General features: G+C 39.5%; 2 protein-coding genes across 9 annotated transcripts in view; one reads left to right on the plus strand and one right to left on the minus strand.

The window, feature by feature from the left end:
- Positions 1-14049, minus strand: part of hs6st3b (heparan sulfate 6-O-sulfotransferase 3b) — a 56169-nt gene extending 42120 nt beyond the window's left edge. Inside the window, exon 1 of the mRNA XM_040147779.1 lies at positions 13162-14049. Coding sequence (XP_040003713.1) covers positions 13162-13709 — 548 coding nt within the window. The 5' untranslated portion in view covers positions 13710-14049. The remainder of the gene's footprint in view (positions 1-13161) is intronic.
- A 2497-nt stretch (positions 14050-16546) lies between these two features.
- The window catches only part of uggt2 (UDP-glucose glycoprotein glucosyltransferase 2), a 39962-nt gene continuing 36380 nt past the window's right edge, over positions 16547-20128 (plus strand). For 3 of the 8 annotated variants that reach the window (XM_040147770.1, XM_040147776.1, XM_040147775.1), the window contains exons 1-3: positions 17299-17423; positions 19496-19578; positions 19710-19840. In XM_040147770.1, the coding sequence (XP_040003704.1) occupies positions 17299-17423; positions 19496-19578; positions 19710-19840 (339 nt within the window). The other 5 variants (XM_040147777.1, XM_040147769.1, XM_040147771.1 and 2 more) reach the window with 4 other exon arrangements.

Here is a 20128-nt window from a genome sequence, read left to right on the forward strand (position 1 = left end):
CAACAACAACAACAACAACAAAAAAATCACCATAATAATAATTGAACACAGAACATGGCGGACACAGGTGAAGATCACATTCCTGGTAGATTACTTTGCACCATAAACACTGTATTTATACTGTTTACCTTTCATTATGAATGAAATGAAATGTATCTCACGTATGTACCTCACCAGTGCCTGCAACAAGCCCCCCATCAACATAGCCAGTTATGTTGTTTTAACACCGTTCTGTTTTAGTTCTGAACGCGCGGAGGCAAAGCTGCATGCTTGCACTTCCTGCTGGGACACTAACACCACTGAGGGTTTTCCAATGCCTTATCCTAAAGTCTCTTTAAACCTCTCTGTTCTTTGCCCCTTACTTTTTCTTTGGAACATCCCCCTCTTACAGAGAAAATGGATGTGGTAGCACTCAGCAATGCTGCTTTTCGTGGACCTGGATGGATTGCGTGTAAGCGATGAGATTGGTTTCAGTGTTCCCCGTGGACTGAAGCCTTTGGTGTTTGGTGATAAATGCCTCCTGTGTGGTAATACAGTGTGATTAACGGACACAGCCCGAAGCCAGATCCCTCCTCTCCCTCCTCACCACACCTGAATCAATCATCTACATGGAAAGGCCACAGTCTAGCGCTGGAACAGCTGCTTCGAGTTCAGCTCTCTTCTTTCTCACTTTGGGAGAGCAGAGATAGCTGTAGGACTCACTTTAAGACACAATAAATACAAATAGATCAAGCATACAGAATCGTTTGCTGCGGTGACTGTTTGCTCGAGCTTACGTTTTATGCATTTTCAAAGACATGTTCAATCTGTTTAATCCACAATGATAACAAATGAAAAATGTACATTTTCAGAATGTATATTAGTTGTACTTTGTGGGTTAAAGGATTGGTGGAACCATATTTTAAGCACATATTTTGCCTGCACCTTTACCCTGTGATAAGTCTTTTAAATCTCTTTTCATACTCTGAGTGCTGAAGACGTCCCATGAATAACTCAAGTAACCTGAGCAGTGATAATGAAGAGGAAACAACAAAACACTAGCAGAAATGACTGCAAGTCGTCTCAGCGGGACAGCTTGGAAAATTGCATACCTGTTTTTCTTTAGCCTCCATTTTTTTCCTGTCTTTAAACTAAATGTTTTGTAATGCTTCTTTCCTTTTAACTTTGTGGTCAAAATGGAAACAGTAAGACCCTGAAAATCAAGTAATGTCACATCACATAGGATATTTTAAATGCATCATTTATAAGCTGTTATTTCAGTATAAAAACATTAAATACTTAAACTTATAAGCCTTTGTTACAATTACCCTGTAAACATCCGAAAAATTAATATATTCATCCAGTCTTTTAATGCAGAGGTGACATAGTAGGTTGAATTTAAAAGAGTAACTCGACACATGGCTCCACATTGAGCCTGCATGATCAAATTTGAGATTACAACTGACATTAAAAAATGGCTACAGCAGCAGTTTTACAAATAGCCGTGAAACCATATCATTGGAGGGGAGATTATGGAAGTGGCATAACCAGTCAAATCAATCCCTGGGTATTTCTGTGCAAGTCGATAGGGGATAGGTTAGCCCCATTAGTCATGTTGGCAGCCTGCATTGCATTCCTGGGCCTGAAACGACCCTGCAACGTCTCTGCACGTTGGCGCTGAAAGCTCTCAACACACCCAGCTTTTTCAATATACTGGCTTTTGTAGGTATGTGGGAACTAGAATCAATGCTAATTTATGTCATATTGCATTAATATATATGGGTTTGTGCCGCTGAAATCTTGAAATATTTAACAAAGGCATAATCTGCTTCATGATGACATTGAGAGGAAAAAGCTATTTGCTGATAACTCTTGTGTTCTGTTCAAAATGAAGCACTCAAAAACACTTAATATTGTTCCTCCCTCTGTAAGTTATTATGATTCACAGAAATGCCTGGCAGTACAAGTGAAACAAATGCCTCCAGTGTTAGGACAAGTTCCTTTCAATACCCTTGAAGAGAAAGTAAATAAATTCACAGCTCAGATTCCAAACAAGAGAGGAGAGGCTTACACCGAATGATGAATGAAGCAATGTCCACTCTCCGTTGCAGAATGAGGACTGATGAGAACTTAAATGATCCCCGGATTTGTAAGTGGGATTTAAAGCTCGGGTTTTTTTTGCCATTTATCTGGCACCTTGAGAGGACCGACTCACACTGAGGGACATCGTAGTCCTATGATGAGGTTGATGTACTGTATCACGACACGTGCTGCGACATAATGCTATTTGTTCCACACCAGCACTCTGTGATGCCGCAAGATGTTCCTCTGCTCTCCGGTGCCGTACTGTTGTTAGGACAGATTTTCAATCCATACTTATTATACTGTGGCCTGGGATCCAATTTATACTGCAATATTGTTGGTGTTTGTGAACAGAAATTGATTCAAAGGTGGAAATCCTTTTCCTGTGGGAAATAAACTATTGTTTAGTCACCATAACATAAAACAAAACACATCATATCTGATGCTTTCTGCCTCTGTAAAATATAAAAGATGTTAAAATATATAACAGTTTCAAGATAGTCACACCAGACAGTATTACAGATTGGTTGGGAATTCCTAAATTCTAAAACACTGTTTTGTTAAGTAATTAAAAGGGGCTTTTGTTTTCATATGGTGGCTTTATATTAAATCATATATTTAACATTGATGAAAATAAGTCTCCATAAATTAGATGGACACTGGCTGATCAAATATCTATAATAATTTGGCAAAATAAAACAGGAACAAGCACCTATTTATAAATGCAAGAATTTAAGAGGCAATCTGGACTGCAATCTGTTCAGTGAGATTATTCAAATCTCTCTCACAGCAAGTCTGAATGATGCAGCAGCACAGGAAAGATGCAGAAGACATCAGCACTAAAGATGTTATTGATTGAATATATTTTATGGATAAGCATTTTATTACCATTTTAAGCCTACATGCCAGAAGGCGTTGGGTTGGCACATTCTTGCAGAACAAGATTAGTCCATGTGAAGGTGACTCTACCTGTGCTTACACTTTAAGTGTGCCAGGTGCTCAGTCAACCACTGAATCCAAATTGGGGAGCAGTGTGAGGCAGGTAGCCTCAGCTAGCCGCCCCACAGTATAACTGACCTGTCAACAGCTCGCCCCAGATAAGCACAGACGACCTTTCTCCGGGTTGTTATAATAAATCAACTCCAGAGGTGGTTATTACTGGGGCTGTCCCCTCATCAGGTCTTACGGGTATCAATTGAGAAATAACAAAGCTAGGCACCTCCGCTGCCATTTCCCACGTCACTGTTTGATACTTCAATCTGTATGAACAACACACACGCACGAACACGGGCAAGGAAATTCCCCCAGTGAATTAACGAGGAGGCTAACCAGGTCTGCCTTGTTTATATGATTGTTTTTCTTTTCTTTTTTTTTTTCTGCTTCTTTGAAGTGATTCTTGGAATTGATGCTATGCACCAAAAACAAGCTCTAACTAAAGCATAAAGCACACATTTTCTTCTGTTAAATTGAGCCATGCATTTAAAAATTGGTGACACTGGTTAAAGGGCCAAATATTATTTGCAAGACAGCACGAAAGCTATAGCAGTGGTATAAAGCTAGCAACCAGAGTCTTCAAAGCAATTTTCATGAACTTGCTGATCAGGCAGCTCCTGATCAGCAAATACTAAAGAATTTATGGTAAAAATCTTTTTAGTTTTGCTCGATTACTTTTTTATGGACTGTTTATAATACAGAAGTAGAATGTTCTTTTCTCAATTAGAGGGAAAACAGAGCCAAAGTTAATTGCCCCTCTGATAACAGGAACACTTGTGTGGCTCAGGCACAAACAGGCCTCACGGGGACATTAAACACAGACTCTTCGAAATGCTGCACCAGCTGACTCATAGTCATCACACTGATGGCTACATTTAACTAGATCAGTATGAGGTGCTTTCGCTCTCTTCTTTTTACTTCAGTCTAGGGGGTGATCTCACACTGATCAAACGCTGACTGGGAAGTAGGAGTTCAGCTCTATGACAGCACGTCTGGGATCTGAGTGTCGATGAGGGCACACAGTTCAGAATTAGTACAGGGTATTTATCCTATGTGATGGCATGGATCAAATTAAGAAAACGGCAAATTCTTCACAGTGTCATTGGTTTGAGTGAGAAAACTGAAATTGTGCCATAAAAATAAAGTAAAGAATGCTCTGCATTGCAGTGCCCGATATAACAAGGCCATTTCTTACCACAGAGAAATCTAAACACATTCAGCCACAACATTAAAATCAGTTACTGGTTTAAATGTTGTGGCCGAATGGTGTATATATACAGAAATATAAATATATTTATATATATCTTAAAACCGGTAACTGGTTTTAACGTTGTGGCTGATGTGTGTAAGTCTACCCAAGCTGGCTTCCAGAAAACTGTGACTGGAGCACAAGGGCTCCTGCCAGCCACTTGACCAAATGCCAGGCTTTAATCACACTATAAGAGCTGAATCAGACGATTGGAGATTCATATTTGCCACACCAGCAAGTATTTGACAGCAGCAGCACAGAGGCTGCAAGCCTGCTCTGGGGAGCTGCACAGCTTTCATTAACTAGAGTGGCTTTTACAGAAGGACAGTAAGGTCCATCCATACTACATTTTGAACAGTCCCAAGCCAAATGGACAAAGATAAATGCTCATTACAACTCATACAGGCAAAGCTTTTCATCTTTCGAAAACGGTAATATTGCACTAGCCTATAAGGGCTCAGTTACTCAATCAATGTGCACTGAACAATGATGTATGAAGACAACTCAGGGCTCCCTGTTTGGTGCATTATGTATCACACAGCAGATTTCTGCATAGAACTGGGGCACTAATCCCCTTCCCAATAGAGGAGACATCACATGGCAAAAAACAAAAAAAGAAAAATCTCCCTAAGAGTGATTAAAACTTCTCAAAACTGAATACACACTCATACAAAGTACTACACATCTTTACTCAGATAAGCACTGTGTGATAGAATAAGAATTACAGAGAAGACTTAGCAAAGATTATTATAACGTTTGTAACATAATCTTAACACAATGTCATCCCGTTTTCCGGTAGGCTATCTCAAAGTATAATAGTTTTGTATTACTTCCTGTTTTTTTTGTTGTTGTTTTTTTTAACCTGAAAGTGCTGTTACAATATTTATTTAAACCTGCACACATCACCATTAATTTGGAGTTGTGTTTCTGCCCACCTTATAAATATAAGTCCAATAATCACTCTCTTTTAGCTCTGTTTTTGCTCTCTAACAACTCTGAAGAAAATATCAGATTCTTTATCTTCTAAATGCTCCACCGTCTGTCTGGCTGTTTGCTGTTGGGCAGGTAGAATACAATGGGTTTTCAGACCTTTTTGGCTTAATACAGCTGCTGGCTGGGTCTGGAAACAAGACTGATAAGCATGGACTGTAACAAAAGTTGCGTGCCATAAAATTAAAACCATGAGCTGAAAGCCACTATAAAGCTTTGTCGAACCGAGGGGAATTGCAGAGTTGGGCGATAAATCTCTGTGGGTTCATTACCACGGGCAGCCCCTTTCATATTATATATGGTCATTATATCCATCGTTAATATAAAAATATTGATTAGAGCAGCTATACCACATGTTTTGAAATTAACAAAAACTATTAATTGATAAATTAATCAGGTCTATTTAATCCAGGAATTACTACTTCCTTTTAAAATTGACTTTAAGAGTGAAAAAATGTAAGTAGAATGTACTTAAACAGCCAATGTGATGGAAGGAAGAAAGTAAAAGGAAATAGATACTATACAGAAACCACTTAGGTATTTCATTTCATTACTCCTCCCCCTGACACTTCATCTGTTTGATATAATATCAATTCTCTTATCAAGTATTAATGTCTGAGCCCGAACTAATACTCAGAGTTGGTTAAGTTAAGCCTCACCTCCCCTTCTTACCTTCACCCCTGCACTGGAATATCTGCCTCAAAATATTCACTTGTTAAGTCTTAGACTTTCTTCCATGAAAGTGGTAAAAAGAGTTTCTCAAGATTGACTGTTTCATTTTCTTTTGTCATGGTGATGCACAAGTCCTTGGTATATGCTGTTGCACTCTCTGTAGAGGTAAGACTTAATTATTAAACCAACTGGACTACTGCTCAGGCCTGCCAGCAATGATGACTTGAATTAATGACACGTGAAAGCAATATCTGTGCCATGGAAGGCCAAGGCCTGCAAGGGCACACTCAGCCCCAAACATAATAAACATCCCGTCAACGTGATGAGCACTTTGCCTCCCACATCCAGAAATGTGACCAGAAATGTAAATCCCCTAAACTTTCTTCCTTCAGGTTCATCTGTGTCAGGGGGGCTTCCATTACCCTGCTGCTTCGCTGTGTCTCATTGAGGTCTAGCAATGGCACTTTCTGACTCAGCAGGAGGCTTCAGAGTACACAGAGGAAAAGTCTAAGTCCATCGAGCGCAACAAGAGAATTTATCAATTTACTGGTATTAATGTATTTAATTAAAGTTTCAGATTCTGTGCTATTCTCTCTAGTCTTACACAGCCAACTGATATTCCTAAAACACATTCCCAATACAGAGTAGGTATTTTAACAAAAAAGTATGAATTAATACTTGTTATCCTTTAATGCCTTGAATTGCCCAGAGGAAATGAAAATTTTACCATCTACAGTTACGTGACAAGTGGACTAACTCCCTCGATGAACGTCATGCAATCTAATGACAGAACAGACACTTAACAGACGTTGTGGCAAAAGTTGTTTTCTGAACTACTGTTGCCATGGAAAGGGAATAAACGTTGACCTTCAGCTAAGTGTTGGCAAATTGAAAACAACAGCAATATGAGTTGCATGAAGTCAAAACTGACAAGATATTATGTATTTACCAAATGAAGAATCTATGTCAGTGTTGGCAAAATGTAAAATACAGGGTCAGGCTGGTAATGACTTCCTCCCTCATGCTGATTCAGGGCGATGCCCAGAACTGGTAGATGTCATGCACAGGTAGTAGATACATTGAGATGCATGGTCCAGTGATCAGAACTGTAAGCCGTAATGACCACACAGTAATTGCCCCCCTCTCTGCAACACTTATTAGGCATGATATGAATTGTTATTCAGCCAAGGATCAGGGCATGTTGTCAGTGTGCCATATCAGTAATAACTGTGTCTTACTGCTCCTCCAGGATTGTTGTAGAAATTAAGGAAATTTGAATTACATACTGTGGGAGGGAACTTTAATAGATGTGCAGTTCCACAGCATAAGTAGGTGAGATACACATAGCTTCACATGCTTAAAGGGTTACGTAATTACAGCCAAGAAATCTGATGAATTAAGAATGATCCCAGCCAAGCAGATAATTCCCATAAAGCACTGCTATCTATCATTCAAACTCTAAGCTAGAGTAACCATTAGTAGTAATACTGGAGACTTCATAACATACAGAGGAATTTTCCTTCAACTTCCAAAAGACTGACTGACAGTGTCTATAAACAGTACATGTCCCATTTAGCGAAGTAGCACTGAACACAAATGCACAGATAGTTCCACATCTAGGTTAAATCCAAATTGTTCAACTCAACAACCTCCAATTAAAGATACCATTAAGAAAGGAAATTAAGAGCGTGAACAGTTCAGAAAACAGACAAAGCCAAAATAACTGGAAGTCGTAGTTGCCTATTTCTGTTCTTTTCTTCTGTCTTTTTTATTCTTATACACAACATAGACATCTTGGCAAACACCTTTCTCAGACAGTCCACGCAACATAAAAATCCTGAAGACACTGGGATCTAAACATCCATAATCACAGCGGAGGACATCCTCTATCATTGCTTTATCGGGCACATCTCGCTCTCTGCTTCATCAAAGGAGAGCACTGAAGAGCGTCCGCATTTTACTCGTGTTTTGGCTTTGGTCTCTTTGTACTTCTGAACTGAGCATTCATTATGCATAAGCAACAAGAAAGTTGCTAATGAAGATTTTATAATTGAAAAAAACTGCAACATCAGCATATGCATAAAATTACCATGAGGCCACAGTTAAAAGGGAAGGTGCAGTAAAATAAAATGAAATAGAGGCTGCACACACTGTCCAAAAAGGGCCAACACTTAAATGTATGTATATTCATTTCATTGGATGTTTATGGTGTTTATACAAATCGGAAATTAATGTACCTGCTAAATAAGTAGAAAATGGTTGAGACAAGAAGAAAGAAAAAAAGACTGGGGCTTCTGAACACATAAACAAGCATAAAGACAAATCAGTTGGTAATTTTGTGTTGGCTTCCTCGGATCCATGTAACAACACATAAACAAGCATAAAGGCAAATCAGTTGTTAATTTTGTGTTGGCTTCCTCAGCTCCATGTAACAACACATAATGGCAAAATGTGTTATGAATGGAACTGTAGGAAAAGAAACAATGGATCATTTGAAACAATATCATGTGAGCATATTTCTAATTTTACTGGGGGGTATTGGGACATTGTAGCTTTGTCTTTTGATACTACCACTGGCACCAAAGTTGGCAATCCTACTGGCTTTAAGAAAATAATACTTTAATTTGCATTTGGATTTGCATCAAAACACACATACAATCATATGCCAATTTTGGAGAATACCTACATCCTGTGAAGGATTTGTACATCTACATTAACAGCATGTGCATCTGCATATGACATAACTGTATCTATTTTACTGTTTTTAATCTATTTTTATCTGTTTTATTTGTTTTATTATTAGATTTTATCATTTTTACTATTATTTTACAATTAACATGTATAGTGTCTTTTGACTGATTTATCCAGTTTTATCCAAATGTGTTATATATATAATTGGATGAACATGATTGGATGGAATTAGAAGTAGATGTGTTAAAAGTGTTGCTATAAGCATTGTTTTAGCTGTATGATTAATCATGTTTTTCCATTATTTATTGTGTAATTATTGACCTGGTCATGGAGAGCTGCTGTGTGCAATTGTCCTTGCAGGAATAAATAATTTTTTTTTTTTTTTTTTAAAAACTGATATCTATTGAATTAAAGAAAGAGTGCAAAAAAAAAGAAAAAAAGAAAAAAAAAAGAGAATTGTTTCTATGCCTGACAGTTCAGGAGTTATGGTGGGCTGATCTGAACCTAAACCTAATTAATTACACAAGGCTTTGATGCACTAAAAATAAATATGAAACTCTCTAACGAATACAAATTAATGAGTAATGGGCTGGCTATGGACTGTGCTTGAACTCTTAAAGGATCTGTGTGGTAAATGTTCGACCAAAGTGATGCATTGTTTTATAACAGTAAAAGGATGAGAAGAAAGATCAAATGTCTATCAGTTCAACACTGTTTCAGGATTGACCATTAAATGTCACTATATTACCACTTGTAGAAATTCTGTAAGATAAACAATCTCTCGATTCAGCCAACAGGTCTTGATGCAGTCTCTATTTGTGACCAGATTCCTGACTCAGCCCTGTTTGTGCTGGCCAATCTGCCCCTGTCTCCTGCCATACTCCACCTGCCCACCCAATTTCCCCAGACTTTCTTCCTGTTACCAGATCCATCTGCTCACCTGTCGGCCATTCCCAATCACTGGAACTTCCCCGCCCACGTACACACCTGTTCATTTCCCCCATTTTCTCCCTTGTATTTATACCAGCCCTTTTACCCCCAATCAGGCCCCAGATTGTTTGTTCATGTCTCAGTGTGGTTCCCTTTGTGCTGTTCATGCTGTGGACTCATCACTGTTACCTTATCTGCTACCTGTATTCAGTTACCCATTGTCTGTTACCTGCCTGCATGCCTGCCTCCCTGCTGGCATGCCCATCTGCCTGTAAACCTGTTCTTCTTCGTTTCTTTATTCTATTAAAGTAACTTAATTGCAACAGCCTGCCTGTTTGTGTGTGCAGGGGTCCTCCCTCCCTGACCGTGCTCCTACCATTAACCCTGATACTTTTGTATGAATGGTAATGTTCATGCATTAATGTTCTTGTGTTCTGGTTGAGGGACCTTGCGCTACACGGAAGATGCATCTTCTCAGTGTCTGTGATGTGTGACAAAGGCTTCATGTGGCTATTCCACTATTAATGAAACATCTGCAGAATAATACTTTAAAGGGTTTGTATCATAATTATCAGTTGGGGTGGTTTGACAGAACTGTTATTTCAACAATTTCACTATTATATCATCTATAAGGGACATTTAATATGAATGTGGCTGGTATTCGTTCATATATAATTCTGTGATTATTAAACTAAGATGATAATAAAGGCATTTATTCATGGATAATTGGGCAGCTAGGCAAGTCTCACACAGCTGATTTATTCAAGGTCTATTCTGTATGCTTCACTAGAGACTGCGGGCTGTATGTCTGATAATCACATTTCCTCACCTCAGACATGCAGCTGTAACAATAAAGCTGTGTTGCCTTTGTTTTTTTTTGCTTTTTTTTTATCTCGGTGACATTTTCTGACTGCACAGGGATGGAGACTGATTGTAAGATATTGCAGTGAGAAATGGAATAAGCTCATTCTGAATTCAGTGGAAAGCAACATCAAATATTTTTTGATACTGACCTACAACCTTTTACTACACATGCAAAACTCTTATGAGTACATGATTTACTCAGACCTTGCTTTATTTATTGGTAAAAAGTATGTTTTGAAAATCAGCTCCTTGTTTTGTGACCCAGTGTCATATTGAATACAGTATATGTATCTGAGTTACTCCAGACCAAGCATTTGGATAATGAACATGGAACAATTAGAAATAATTTTAGCAGCTATCTTCAGTACAGGCCTCTGAAATTGCCTGGGAGGAAAACAAACTGCTCAAACAGCCATTTTCATTCAAGCAACTTAAAAGAACAGCACTTAGAGGTATGTTTCTCCAAAAAGCCCCCGGAAGCGAGCCAGCCTGCCTGCTCCACTTCTCCCCTGACTGACAGCACACTCCAGAGGAGCCACGCTGCAGGACACGCACACTGATCCAGTCTGACACACCTGACCTTTCCCGGGCTGCATGGTTGGCTCACCATGCTGTGCACCCTGCCCAGCTGAAAAGGCCATACCATGCCATGCAGGCAGTGCCATCGCAGCCCCCCCCCCTCCCCTGATGCCATCTCAAGAGCTGGCAAGGTGAAATCCTGGGACTGCGGAATGATAGCCACTCAACCTGAGAGGCTCTCAGCCGCATAACAAGAGCATGCCATCTGAATTTGGCGGTGATATACGATTGGTATTCCCCATCGCACCCTTAGGTGGAGTAAAGATTTTTGTAACAAGTGGATTATTGTGTTTTATTACAAATGATGTATTTTACTGTTCAAGGACCTTTTTCTTACTTTGACCTTATACCATTAAAGACATATTAATTAAGGAATTGCTCACACACAAAATGATTATGAAGATGACATTTGCATAATGCTTTTAGTCATCTCACTTAGTAAATGCGCCATGTGCAGTGGATGGTTCGTGAAGGGGGTCTAACATAGTGAGTCTAGCAACAGTCTTAGTCGAGGCAGAATGGTCTCAGAATAGATGCTGTGGGAGCTCACTAAAGAACAAGGGATGAGAGGACTGTAAGTGCAGAATAGATGCTGCAGCTGTGAAATGAAGAGCTGTCGCATCCAGTGAGCACTTTCCCAAGTAAAGGAAACACTTGGTATAGCAGGAGTAAATCATGTGCTCGTGTAATTCAGTGTATGATTGCATTTTTCAAAACAGAGAAGGATATTGTCTATTGTTCAAAAACCCAGCTTGTGTGAGAAGACATTTGGTCAGTGCTTTTCCTATCTGATGTTTACTTGTGCCAGTATCTTTGAGGATATTAAACTGACTAATAGACTTTTAACATGCTAGATTAATGAACAGCCTAAACTGTAATGCAATTTAAAGTCAGTGACTCTAGAGACACTAACTGCATTAAAAAAATACGTGCATCCACTCTGCTGAGTGAAAACACACATAGTTTTCACTGATGCAGTGGCTAGTTCTTCACAATGCACCCTCTTTAGTAATTATACTGCATGTATTTTACACGAAGAAGTTGCACAACAACTGGTTCTGTAAGCCAACAAGAGCAACTCAAAGGAACTCTGAAACATCACACTAAGACACAAAGGCCGAGGACTCAGAGAGAGTCGTGTGTACTGATGTATGGGTCACATTTGAGTACGATAGAGCACAAATTTGACCCCTTTATCGACAAAGATGGATAGCTTCATTCAAAAGGATGAAAGTACAGCGAAGAAAATCCTTCCCTATCCCTTCGATTTATCCTCACGGATTCAGGGTGTGTGTGCGCGTTCATAAATTTTCTCCAGCAGTTTTCAATAGGTGCAATTAGAGCTTTGATCCAGGGACAATGAAGTCACCACAGGGTGCTTGAACATTTGGACTCTGCTCTCACAAACAATGAATTTTCTTCTGCAAAAGGGGTTCTTTAAATGGTTCTGTGCACTTGGTTAATGGCACAGTTAGGAAGCATAACAGCACCAGCACAGCAGGGCAGGAACACGTCCATGGTGAAGGATTGATGTTAATACAAAGGACAAACAGATGCAATTTATATAGGGGTCAAGCACAGTAAAAGATTATGTTGATTGCTGTTTTAGTAGTTTATACCACTACATTATGCCCAGTCAGGTAACTGATTGCTGGATGATTGGTTGCAATTATTTTCCTTTTTACAATAAGTGTAATTGCTTTTCTTTGTGGCAGCTTGCTGTAAATGTCCAATCTGTGGCTATAAACTGATGATAGAACATTGTGGCTCTATTTTTCCTGACATCCTGACTTTAACTATTGTAGGCCTATATCTCTCCAGTGGGGAGACGCAGAGCACCCATCCCATCCTGTGCCCATTCCATTCCTGTCCATTCTGCTCACTTTGAGGTTCAAGACAGTAGTCTGTGCCAATATTACACTTCAAAATTAAAGTTACATGTGGAATGCATCTTGGGGCCCCAGTGGTTTTGGGGCCACAAAGCCCGCCGAACGCATGAATGTTTGAACACGTGCTCTGTGACCCTGGTGGTAGAGTATGGGGACCACAGAGCATGTTTTTTTTTGTATCTTTGTTTATTCACACAAGACAAACACACACGGAATCAAAAACACATGGACTCAGACATGTACCTCTTATTCCTCTGAGCCTCCTTCTTGTCCATAATAACAGGTACACAGTTCGTTAATTCGGTCCAATCCGCGTGCAGCCCGCAGCTCCAGCCAGTGGAGAACCGGGAGAAGAGCCAGGACTCCTCTTTCCCTGGTCGGTGACATGTGCATTTCTTCTGTCCCGGCTTGCAGTCGCACGGCTGCTCCAAGCGAATATTCCTCACCAAGTGCCTCCCGAAAGTGGTTCCTCCGGTCTTCTGGATGTGCAGGAACACTATCACGTCGTCCCCTTTGATGTTGAACTCCACGTGTCTGTCTAGGTCCCTCTCGGTGAAGTTGAATTTTGACGGCAGTTTTGGGGGGCTGTCATCCTCCAGGTCTTGGTCTCTGTAGAAATCATCGGTGTCCTGGTACGGGGCGGACAGCAGGCTTAACCCCTTTAAATTCTCTCCAGACTTAAAGTGGCACGAATTGCTGCCAGCGGGACATATGTACTGATAACCTATCATAACAAAAAGGACAGCTAAAATGGGAACCAAGATGAGCTTACTGGATCTATCATCCATCATATCAAGATAGTGTCTTTATTCCATTACTGTGAATAATGAGTAGCACCTATGGGTTCCTCGGGGATCAATATTCCTCCATGCCTCGGATAGACTAAATGTGCATTTTGTTTAAGTGCCTCGTGTTGATCAAATAACACCCTCCAAAGACACATAACCCGGACAAGAGGACAGGTCCACCTTTTGGTTTCTAAAACACCGCACGCCGCCTGCACTGCGCTGGGAATCCTGTCCAAAGTCAAGAGTCATGGCATTAAAATGTTCGGCCGTCCAACTTCTGAAGCCGGTGTAGAGCTGCATCCGTGCCGACGACTCCCGTGCTCCGGCATCAAGTTGAAACTGAGCCAGTCGGGGAGAGTTTTTACTCTTGATCTTTGTGGGATTTTTTTTTTTAAATGTTTTTTGTCCCCCCCCCACCCCCACCCCCCGGTGCTGATCCCAGTCTAAGTCGCAGTGTGGCTCATTTCGGTGGTAGACTTATTCCAGCAAAATATCGCGCGGCTCGGACCGCTGGGCTGGATCCTCCGGCAGCATCCTACAGCATCCTTCGCGGGTCCCGCTGGTCCGACTGGCCGTGCTCAAGCAGTGCTTTTGAGAGGATGCTGCTGCATCCGATCCAACGAGTATGCGTTATGCCCTCGTCGTGGTGGGGCTGGGAAAGCTCCACATCCCATAATCTTGTTTAACACAGTGCAAAGCCAAACGCCCAAATGGACACTGAACTGAGACAACATGGAGATTTACCCACATATAAATACCAAATCCGATGTAACTTTTTGAAGCGCATTCATCGGAGTGTGACCTTTGAGGATTAAAGAGATAGCACCAGACTGTCCTCCTGCTCACAGTTTATGGTAGCCAGTGTTAAGAGTATAACCTTTTTAAATAGCCCAATTTAATGTCTAAAATCTGCTCAAAACACCTTGTTGTTTGTTGAACCAACTAAAAATTAAACAGTTGCTTTCTCTGCAGCAATAATGGTTATAATCACACATCTATTGCAACCTTAGACAATACAGTTTTATCAGTCTATTAATAAAATACTGATCTAATGAATTTATCTACCTATCTATCTATTTTCACGTGTAAATTAGTAATTAGTAGCCTAATTCTTCTTTGATTAATGCTCATCGTGGACTTAATTAAACAGTGCTGCAATATTAGTTCATTGCTGAGCGATTTAAAATGCTGCTATTGGCCAATTCCCAAAATACAGTAAAATAAAACTTTGACATGAATTTGAGAAGGCTTGGCATGGACGTGTAGTGAGTAGTGATACAAGAATTATAGGAATATTCCACCCACTTTACACATGAGGATGTAGTTTACTGGTCATGGGAAGTACTATTCTGCCTGTGAAAACAGATGTATAATGCCATCTGTGGCTCTGGGGGAAGCTATACAAAGTCTGCGGAAAATTACCCCAGCAATGTCATAAAGGGTTATTTGTGTATGGAAACTTCAGGTTTTAAAGCCTGCTTTACAAACTGGGTGCATGGAGTCCCAAAGATGTAAGCATTTACCAGACAGGAAGGGACTAATGAAATATGGGGTTGCCTAAATTGGAAATTGTAGGGCCCATATGGATTATAAATCAAGATATATCGGCCTCCTCTGCATTGGTTTTGTTTAGACCATTATTTTTTTTACAGCTGTTTCTCATAAAATCACCAATTTTTCTGGAAGTCAAGTCAAGTCAGTTTTATTTATATAGCCCAATATGACAAATCACAAAATTAGCCTCAAGGGACTTCTGTATAACATATGACACCCACCCTATCCTTACACCCTTGATTCACATATGGAAAAACTCCCTCCCAAAAAACACCTTTGAAAGGAAAACACTGAAGATAACTCAGGACGAGCAACAGAGGAGGGATCACTCTTCCAGGAAGGACAGATATGCAATATATCTTGGGTTTACAGAATAGTAAAACTACAGTATAGACAATCAGGATGACACAATTACAGATAGATAGTAAGTAAATACATATCAAATCTGATACAAAATTGTTGGATTACCCCTTTAATTTTGTGGCAACTGACTATTAGATTGATATACAAATAGTTTAATCAATAATAATAAAAGTAATAACAGTAATACGTAGATCATTATTAATGGTTACTTGTTATTTTAATCATTTGTTAAGTTATAATACTCTGCGCTGGGCTACATCTGGACATTAGCTCATCGTAAACATAATAAACACTGTAATTTTTTAATATTTCACTGAGACTCCGGAAGCCTCCCATTCAACTGTAATGTGTGGTTACACAGTTTTACACTGACAAACATACTCACTACAGTGGTGTAGCTAGCTTTTTTCTCTTTTTGAGGGGACAACAATAGTCATACAAAAACAGGTGCAAACTTTGTCTAAGCCAGTGGAGTCCATTTATTGACTTACTTTTAAAATGAAACTTAAATTATATTCATTTAAATTGACTGAAAGTCTTCTTGGCTTTTTAGTTCTTCACATCTTTAATCAAGGTGCCATATTGTTTGAGTTCAGAAATATAAAATGACAAAAGCAGGGTTATGAACCAGTTCATTTAGATTGTGAAATTTACCAAGAATGATCAGTAACTAGATTATGTACAGATCAGAATCAAAAATAATGGCATATTCCTTAAGTGTTTTACTGGTACACAGATTTTTTTGAAAGAATTTTGAATACGTACCAATTAACCAACCAACAGTTCTCCACAGTCAAACCATGTGTGATAAAAACCTAGTATATTCTTATAATTGAAGACAAAGTATCTGTGTGGACCGCATTTCTGTTTATACTTAAATGCAGGTTAAAAGAAGTTTCCCGTGGAAGTTGGCCAACACAACACGCTCCAGTGTTCGATGGGAAAGCGTTAGACCCGCAGCGCCTGTCTGTGTAGCTGTCTGTCGCCGTGCCAGAGTAAATTCACACTTTACCGTCGGATTTTATTAATTTAACATCGATTGTCTCTCATTTTGTCTGTGTAAATAATACGGCAAACTGTGCCTGAGAACAATTACACGCCATTAACTATTTTTAATTTTGAGGTTGTTTCAGATGTGAGTATCGGTCAGCGAGAGCCACCCTGATACGCCGGCAGCTTGCTAGCTGTACGGGTTAATAGTTAGCTGCCCAAAATACCTACCTGAAGCCGTTTGCTTTGTATGGAAGCGCCCAGCATCACTAAGGGGTGAAGGATATATTATTGGAAACTTGTAAACCAACAGCTATGTACTTCTAATTATGCTCTCATATGTAGCAAGCGATATTTGTTCGTTGAATCATGCTAGTATAGCGTTAACGTTTTCTATCACGGCTAGGCTGATTACCTTTATGCTGCAGCTAAGTTAACTTCAGTTACTTTACGTTAAATAACGTTAAGTCTTGCTAAAATCTCGACCTGATTTCATTTCATGCAGCTTTTTGCGCAACGTTGAATGTGAGTTTTTTTTTAATATGTCAGTGTGCACTGGTGTTGTGTTTGAGATAATAACTTAAGAGTAACTACGTGGCACTGACTGGCACCGCTCTAAAGGCAGAGGAACTGTGCTGACCCCACGCTGATCTCCGTAGGTTCATGACACGTCGCGCCGAAAATAATGAGGACTATTATTGTGCTGTCACTGCTGCTGGTGAACATACACCGTACCATATCAGCACCCAAAGGAGTCACTGCTAGTCTTAGAGCCAAGTGGAGTATGACGCCTTTCCTCCTGGAGACAAGGTACTTAGCATCCCTGGACATTCATTCAGACAAATCTGCAATAAGCAGGGCCGTAGCCACTGTCGAGGTCATGAGTCCGAGCCCCCCAAATGTACCCTCAACCAGGGGTTAAATTGGGATTTTTCAGGAGGGGGAGCTTTTGTCCAATGAGGTTGGGGGTGGGGGGTGGGGGGTATAGGAACACTGTAAACAGTTTTCATAGGGACAGTTAGTTCAGTAGAAAGAAGCTCAAATGAAAACTGTAGACCTCGTTTTCTGTGGATGTGGATATATCCACAGTAACAATTGCATTCTTGCTGGAAAGAGGCGTTTCTGTGTCTAAATGTTTGTAATTTACTGCTGTACCACAAACTAAATTCTATTTGTTCCATTTGCCTCCGTTGTATTGGTGAAATTTCAGAGACGGATATCTCAGACGAAATCTATCTAAATGCCTAGATACCACTAGGGGGAAGCAAGACCATTTTAATTAAAATTGAATTAAATTAATTAATTTATTTGGTAATTTGGGTTTAGAGACCCTTTAAATGAATTTGTGGGGAATAAAGTTCACCTCTGCGAAGTACTGTGAATATTTTTTTTTTATGTCTGTTGCATTAATGGTTCAGGAAACATTGAAATTCCTGTCCATGCATGAGAAAAGATATAGCTTTGCACTGAGGCAATATAGTACCTACAGTTACTTATAGGCTTAGTGCCTTAAATTGTGTTTTCCTGTTTAGACTTACTATTTGTTGCCTTATTTTTTTATTTTATTTCAGTGATTAGATAAATTCCATGCTTGCATTTTTGCCACCACAGCAGATATTACTGCATTTAAGCAGCAAAACTGAAAGCGCCCTGTAGTAATCCACTTGACACGGCAGAAAAAATCTATTACGACTCTTTAAGAACAATATTTGGATTTTTGCTGAAAATAAAAATATACCAATAGCTTTGTTGGTGCTGGACTCAGCACGGCTGCTTTGTTCACAGCTCACCTGTTCTGTGTGCAAAAAATCATTTAAGTTAATAAGGTTACCATAAGATCACAGGGCTACCTCAGGAGATTTAGGTCAGTAATAAAGTTATCCCTTCTGTGACATATGTAAATTGCGCACAGCCTCTCTCTCAATTTGGGGACACACATATTGGTCTGCTGCTGTTTTATGACCGCACCTTTTTGATAAAAGTCAAAGAAAAGAAGCTACAATCTGCATTTGTTTTGTCAGCATGAGACTGTGACTGAAAATGGATGTTTCAAGCCAAATCTGTGTGAGCTGGCAACGCTGGCGGGAGGTATGTGGGTGTCAGGAGGTGGCACTCAGCTTGAGTGGACTCCGGGCAAGTTAACCCTGGCTGCAACTATTGATTAATTTCATCATAAGTTAATCAGCTGATTATTTATTTGATTAATTGTTTATTAAATGTCAAAAATAGTGAAAGAAACCCACTGTAACCTTCCAGAGACTAAAATATTCACATTTTGGTGATTAGAACTAGAGAATGTTTCATTTTTTTCCTCAAAATAGTTCCTGATTTTCTTCCTATCAACTAATCAGTCTGATTGTTTCAGTTCTACCCTCTACCTCCTCAAAAATGAACTTGCCTCTAAAAGTCTTTAGATGGTCTTTATTTTATAATTTGTTTTTTAATATTTTATTTAGAGCTACAATGATTAGTTGATTAATTTGTTAAATAACTCCTGTATTCTTATAAATTTAATATTGATCCTTAATGGACTTAAATATCAGCCAAAAGTTATTTTATTATAAACACTGTTAATTACCTACTATGTATAATCTCTGTAGGTAGTGTCACTAGATATTTTTATCATCAGCGTATGCTTTTTGTGTGTATGTGAAAATATTCTGATTGTAATCAAAACCTACTGTATGCTTGTAAGGACTGTGTGGTACTGTAGAATATATAACAGCAAACATTATTGAACCATGACTGGAGACAAGTTGTGCGCAATTATTACCAGAAAATTGAAGATGATTACGTGTTTAGGCAGTCAGAAAATGGTTATGTGGATACATACTATGGTTCCTTACTAAAGCTGACTAACACTTTCATTTTCTCTCATGCAGCGAGTTTATTGGAGAAGATGGGAATGAGAAATTCTGGCAGTTTGTTGACACTGTGAAAGAGCTCACTGTATACAAGCAAGGAGGTATGTTGTTTGAGACCAAGTCCTTACTTCAATTGTGGAGGAGTATAATAGATTTTAAATAATTTTGCACCACAACAGGTGTGCTTCTCTTCCTAAAAGCCTCACCATTACTACATTGATGTGTCTTACAGAGTCTGTACGCTCATACTATAACTTGATCATTAAGAAGGCTGGCCAGTTCCTCACAGATCTTCAAGTTAATCTTCTCAAATTTGCTCTGGCCCTACGGTCCTACTCACCAGCTGTTCATGCATCCCAGCAGGTATGTTGTGATCAAAATAGTATCAATTTAAATATTATAAAACCTTCTCAAAAACACCTTGGGAATACATGAGAGAGAGGTCAATTTCTTGTTAGGGGGAGTTATATTGTCTGTTTAATCTCATTTTAAAAGTTGGCTTAACAATTAGCCAACTTTTGATCAACTCCAAACAAATAGGGGGCAGCATATTACTGGAAAGTCGGGGTGTCCGCAACTATTGTAAGAAACAAGAAATTCTTTGGTCCCTGCTCCCTCCTCCCCTTCCGCTGTGCCCAGGTTGGACAGGCC

This window comes from Xiphias gladius, chromosome 16, assembly GCF_016859285.1.
Source record: "Xiphias gladius isolate SHS-SW01 ecotype Sanya breed wild chromosome 16, ASM1685928v1, whole genome shotgun sequence".
In the NCBI taxonomy this organism is placed as follows: Eukaryota; Metazoa; Chordata; class Actinopteri; order Istiophoriformes; family Xiphiidae; genus Xiphias; species Xiphias gladius.